The sequence below is a fragment of the Micromys minutus genome (genome assembly GCF_963924665.1).
Source record: "Micromys minutus genome assembly, chromosome: 15".
NCBI lineage: Eukaryota > Metazoa > Chordata > Mammalia > Rodentia > Muridae > Micromys > Micromys minutus.
In genome coordinates this window covers 4216927-4223726 of record NC_137984.1, presented here as the reverse complement: position 1 = coordinate 4223726, position 6800 = coordinate 4216927, and the positions used below count along the sequence as shown (strand labels likewise).

Below are 6800 nucleotides of genomic sequence, written 5' to 3'. Positions count from 1 at the left end.
TCTTGCCATCTTGTTGTCTGTGATTGGTTTTTGCCGTTCCCTTGTACCTGGCCTGTGTCCCTGGATCTTTGCTGTTCCTGGTGGCAATGGTCTGAGCACCCATTCTGCACTCAAAGTTCTCTGGCTGGGGATAGCCGTTGCCAGGTTACTTGTTCCCTGAACCACGCTGGGGCGGGGGTAGGGGCACACTTTCTGCGTGCTCGGCAGAGATCTCTCTTCAGAGATCTCTGTGCACCCTGGCTAGTCAGAACGCCTTCTCACCAGAGCTGTTTTCCTGGATCTCTGCTGTTCCTGGTGCCACATATCACCTTGTTAATGGAAGAGTCTCACTTTGTCGCTTTGGATGGCTTGGATTTTGCTCTGGGCAACTCACAGCCATCAAAGTGTGGCTTTATTAGGATAGAGCGATAAATGTGATACAAAATGTATTATCCTTTTGTTGTTCTGGTAGGCAAGTGAGAAAAAAAATTTTGTATGTCATTATCATCATCACCATCATCACCATCATTGTCATCATCACCATCATCACCATCACCATCATCACCATCATCATCACCATTATCATCATCATCATCACCATCATCATCACCATTATCATCATCATCATCACCATCATCCCCATCATCATCATCACCATCATCACCACCATCATCATCACCATCATCATCATCATCACCATCATCACCATCATCATCATCATCACCATCATCACCATCATCATCAGCATTATCATCATCATCATCACCATCATCGTCATCATCACCATCACCATCATCACCATCACCATCATCACCATCACCACCATCACCATCATCATTAAAGGCAATAATGCCATGCTGGCTGCCTTAACACTTCCCGGAATGCACCTGTTGATGAAATGCAGTCTGCTGAGCTCCAGAGACAGCGCCGGGGCAAGGAACAGCCGGACAGGCCCTGGGCGACTCTGTGCCTCATGGAGGAAAATCAACTAAACGTGGGCAGAGATCCTAAGAAGCCGAGAGGCAAAATGTCCTCACATGCATTCTTTGTGCACAAGAAGAAGCACCCGGATGCTTCTGTCAACTTCTCAGAGTTCTCCAAGAAGTGCTCAGAGAGGTGGAGGACCGTGTCTGCTTAAGAAAAGGGGGGATCTGAAGATATGGCAAAGGCTGACAAGGCCCGTTATCAAAGAGAAATGAAAACATAACCCCCTCAAAGGGGAGACCAAAAAGATGTTCAAGGACCCAGTGCACCAAAGAGGCCTCCTCCGGCCTTCTTGTTCTGTTCTGAGTACCGCCCAAAAATTAAAGGTGAGCATCCTGGCTTATCCACTGGTGATGTCGCAAAGAAACTAGGGGAGATGTGGAACACACTGCCGTGGATGACAAGCAGCCCTCTGAGAAGAAGGTCGCCAAGCTGAAGGAGAAGGACGGGAAGGACATTGCTGCCTACAGAGCTAAAGGAAAACCTGATGCAGTGAAAAAGGGGGAGGTCAAGGCTGAAAAGAGCAAGAAAAAGAAGGAAGAGGAAGATGAACAGGAGGATGAAGAGGATGAGGAAGAAGAGGAATACGAAGATGAAGAAGATGATGAATAAGTTGTTTCTAGCGCAGTTTTTTTCTCGTCTGTAAAGCATTTAACCCCCCTGTGCACAACTCACTCCTTTTAAAGAAAAAATTGAGATGTAAGGCTGTGTAAGATTTGTTTTAAAGTACACAGTGTCTTCTTTTGTATAGTTAACACACTACCGAATGTGTCTTTAGATAGCCCTGTCCTGGTGGTATTTTCAGTAGCCACTAACCTTGCCTGGTGCAGTCTGGGGGTTGGAAATTGGCATGGAAATTTAGAGCAGGTTCTTGTTGGTGTACAGCACAGATTAGTTATATAGGGACAGGAGTTTGGTTGTGTTTTTTTTTTCTTTTGGTTTTCTTTGGGTTTTTTTAATCTTTAGTTGTCTCTGATGCAGCTTATGTGAAGATAATTGTTCTGTTAACTGAATACCACTCTGCAATTGCAAAAATATTTGCAGCTGTTTTGTTCACGTTCTGAATGCTTCTAAGTAAATACAATTTTTTATAAAAAAAACTGTTTTAAAATCTTTAGATAAATGTTGGTATGAAATAGTTAAAGGATAACTTACAATGCAGTGCTAAAAGTCAGCACTAACAATGTGCATGCATTCAAAAGAAAAACCTTCTCAGAGCCTGGGCAGAGTCTATAATGTGTCTTCTGAGGAAAGAAGAAACATTTCCAAGGGAAATGGAAACACATTAGCAGCCTGCCCTCTGAAGATTCCTTCCACATTGGGTTCTTCCTGTATCTTCCCAGCAGGTCTGTCAAATCAGAGTACACAGAGAAGAGACTCCTGTTTGCTTTAACACCCTCCTTGCTTCATTACATGAGCAGACACTGGCTGACAACACCCTCAACTTTCCAAATCAGAAACATTAAGGCCGAAAGTGAAGGAGAGGAGGTGGTCTCCCAGCTCAGCATCTTACTTCTTTAAGGTATACCAATCCTTGAAGGGAAAAGAATTGTCAGGAAGAAATCCTGGTCGCTTCCAATATGAAAGTCAATGACACAATCTCTGATGAAGGGGAAAGGTCACCCATAATAAATGTACAAAATTTAATATTCTCTGTAAAGTTCTACTGGGGCAGGCGTCACACCCAGTACATTATACAGAAATGTGAGTTTTCAGCATATTAGTGGGAAACTTGCTTATGAAACAAACAACACACTTACTGACAAGCTCTCACCTGCCTCACCTTACACCACGGGGACTTGGTCCTAGGGACACTCTGCATTTGACATCATTAGGGCGCTTTCCTGGGGGCTAGGAGTGCCCACAATGATAATAAAATGTGAGATTCAAATGTGTGTTGCAGAATACACTGCTGCTTTAAGGATCTGAAGAAATAAAGTAAGCAAAGAAAAACTATTTTAAAGTAATAAAGCTAGTTGACTGTGAATTAGGAAGAAAAGACTTTTAAACAAGGAAAATATGAACTGATATCCGAGTGTCGTGCTAAGAAAGATAACATGCACTAGCAACTGTGTCCTGTAACCTTTCCTGAGGATCTTTGGAGTAGCACACATGGCTACAGACGATGACAGTTTTCCCTGAGACAGCATCCTGAGCAGAGATCTGACTCCTTCCTTCATACTTTAGGTGGCCACATGGTACATGGCTTATGTGGTGAGCTCATGGCATGCTTCACCACCAGAACATCAGAGATTTTCTGATATAAGATATGGGTGGGTTGCTGCCCTAGCTGCTGGGTCCGGCTGGCACCCATGAGCTCAGGGGAGCGGGGAGATAACCCAGCTCGGCTGCAGCTTCACTGCTGGGTCCGGGAGACCTACTTCCCTGCTTCCACTGCTGGGCTCAGCAGGGCGAGTGTTCCCACTGCTGCCAGGGCCACTGCCAGGCTGAACCAAGCCAACGAGAGGCTTAGGCACAAGATGCAAGAAGCTTCAGGAGAGAAAAATCTCTTCCCATCGAGGTGTTATCAGCTCTTTAGAACAAAGGATCTCAGATGGAAGAATGATTCTTACACGAGTCTTTTTTCTTTCGACCCAAGCTCGAAATATATATATATCCAGTTGTAAAATGGTTCAGAGTCTGACCACCGGTACTTTCTATTGACTTGGCCTGGGATCTTGGGAAGACCTTGTCTTCATATTTGGGGGGGCGGTCCTGCTTCTGCCTGTAGCTTCTGCCTGGAGCTTCTGCCGGGATCTTACATGACCTGCGGTAGAGTCTACCTGCGGGGTAGGGGCCTGAGGTGTGGCCACTGCCCAAATGGACAATGTGGTGCCTAAGGCAAACATTCCTGGTTCAGGGGAGGCCAGGAAGCTACCTGCTGTTTCGCTCAGGGTTCCCAGAGCTTCTACCATCTCAACGGAGAATCAGGGTTCCCAACACGGCCTACCTTCCCCATACTATAAATTATAAATTTAGGTTTGGGGATAATTGTCATAGGAATAGAAACTAAGACAATGAATAAATATAGAAATATAGAAATTGCACATCACTCATGAGATTTGCTAAAATCAAACAAAGCCCATTGAAAAGAAACTTCTGTTTGTCTTATTTTAAATTATTTTATTGGATTCTCTCTGCATTTACATTTAAAATGTAACCTTCTCTCACCCCCCCCCCCTTTCCCATTCCCACTTCTCCCGCAACTTGTCTTCACAAAGGTGCACCCTCTCCCAATCACCCTGTCCACCTCAGTCCCTTGGCATTACCCTGCATTGGAAAAATGCACCCTCACTGGATCAAAGGTCTCTTCTCACATTGATGCCAGACAGTGCTATCCTCTGCTACATATGCAGCTGGAGCCATGGGTCTCTCCGTGTGCTCAACGGTGGTGCTTTAGTCCATGAGAGCTCTGGAGGGTTTGGTTGGTTGATACTGTTGTTCTTCCCATGAGGTTGCAAACTTTTTAGCTCCTTCAGTCCTTTCTTTAGCACCTTCATTGGGGTCCCCATGTTCAGTCCAGTGGTTAGCTGCAAGCACCCTCAACTGTATCTGTGTGACTCTGGCAGAGACTCTGAGGAGGCATCCATATCTGGTTCCTGCCAGTAGCACTTCTTTGCATCAGTAACAGTGCTTGGGTTTGGTGGCTGCATATGGGGTGGGTTCTCAGGTGAGGCAATCTCTGGATGATCTTTTCTCCAATCCCTGCTCCTCTATTTATCCCTGCATTTCCTCCCATGAGTGTTTTGTTCTCCCTCCTAAGAAAGACTGAGGCACCTTTTGTGGCCTTCCTTCTCTTTGAGCTTCATAAGTCCTGTGGATGGTTTCTGGGGTGTTCAGAGCTTTCTGGGGTTAGTATCTGCTTATCAGTGAGTGCATACCATGAGTGTTCTTTTGTGACTGGGTTACCTCACTCAGGATGATAGCTTCAAGTTCGGTCCACTTGCCTGGGAATTTCATGAACTCATTGTTTTTAATAGCAGAGTAGTACTACATTGTGCACATGTTCCACCTCATACCACTCAGAATGAATATCTGTCTTAATAGTCTTCCTGCTTGATTCCATGAATAAAATCTGGCTATCAGTGCAGACAGTTTTCCAAGGCAAAAACAGTAGAGCTGAAACTGGAGAACTCATGACTCTCAAACTTGTTTCTTTAACACAGACCAACGTATAAGAAACATTTTCTTCAGGAATCTTGATTACTTTGAACAGGAATATGACAGATAACATTGGTCACAAAGGATAAAGGCCATCTGTACGAAACAAACAAAACATCAAATTTTCAGTAAAGTTCTATTGGGACAGGAACCACATCCAATAATTACATTGCACCAAGAGGTCAGTGTCACTAGCAAATTGGCAAGGGAAAATTTCATTGTGGTGTAAAGAACATGCTTTCTGACGAGCTCTCACCTAACTGGACACCATGGGGATTTAGGACTAGGGACACATCATATATGGCCTCATTAGGGCACTTTCTTCCCGGTTAAGAGTGCTTGTGGCATTAAGATACGTTAGTTCAATAAGGCTGAGTCTGTTAATAAGAGGTGAGATTTAAATGTGCGCCACAGAAAACCTTGTTGCTTTTGATATATGAAGAAATAGATCAAGCAGAGAAAAAAAATAGACATAAAGAGCCTACCTATCATTAGGAAAATTCACTGGGGATAAGGAAGGAAATCACTTAGGAAATGAAAGTACACTAGAAATTACATATCCTGTATTTCTTCTCCTGAGGATCTTTGCAATAGCACACATGGCTACAGACCACGGCGGTCCTCCCTGGGATGAAGACAGCATCGTGAGCAGAGATCCGCTCCCTGCCCCGGCTCCGCAGCTGTGCTATGAGAACCTGAACAAGTCCTGTGTCAGGATCCCATACTCCCCAGGCCCCCGCCTCATCCTATATGCAGTCTTTGGCTTTGGGGCTGTGCTGGCTGTGTGTGGAAACCTCCTGGTGGTGACATCAATTCTTCATTTCAGGCAGCTGCACTCTCCTGCCAACTTCCTTGTGGCATCCCTGGCCTGTGCTGACTTCCTGGTGGGGGTGACAGTGATGCCCTTTGGCATGGTGAGGTCTGTGGAGGGCTGCTGGTACTTCGGGGACAGTTACTGTAAATTACACACTTGTTTTGATGTATCTTTCTGTAGTTCTTCTCTCTTCCACCTGTGCTTCATCTCTGTGGATAGATATATTGCAGTCAGTGACCCCCTGATCTACCCCACCAGGTTCACTGCATCTGTTTCTGGCAAGTGTATCACCTTCTCCTGGCTCCTGGCCATCAGCTATGGCTTTTCCCTCATTTACACAGGAGCCAATGAAGCTGGGCTGGAGGATCTGGTGAGTGCCCTCACCTGTGTGGGAGGCTGTCAAATCCTAATGAATCAATGCTGGGTCTTCATCAATTTCCTGTTATTTCTTATCCCCACACTTGTGATGATAACTGTCTATTCTAAGATTTTCCTCATTGCTAAACAGCAGGCTCAGAACATGGAGAAGATGAGCAAGCAGACTGGCAGGGCATCAGACAGCTACAAGGACAGGGTGGCCAAGAGGGAGAGGAAAGCAGCCAAAACCCTGGGCATCACAGTGGCTGCCTTCCTCCTGTCATGGCTGCCATACTTCATTGACTCCACCATTGATGCCTTCCTGGGGTTCATCACGCCCCCGTACGTGTACGAAATCCTGGTTTGGATAGCTTACTATAACTCAGCCATGAACCCTTTGATTTATGCTTTCTTTTATCCTTGGTTTCGAAAAGCCATCAAACTCATTGTCACTGGCAAAATCTTAAGGGCGAATTCCTCAGCCACCAACTTGTTCCCTGAGTAG

General features: G+C 45.3%; 1 protein-coding gene across 1 annotated transcript; it reads left to right on the top strand.

Annotated features, from left to right (window-relative positions):
* Positions 1-5723: 5723 nt before the first annotated feature.
* LOC308430278 (trace amine-associated receptor 7e) lies at positions 5724-6800 on the top strand (the record flags this gene model as incomplete). Its single annotated transcript, XM_080929435.1, has 1 exon — positions 5724-6800. The coding sequence occupies one exon, from the start codon at positions 5724-5726 to the stop codon at positions 6798-6800; it is 1077 nt and encodes a 358-aa protein (XP_080785561.1).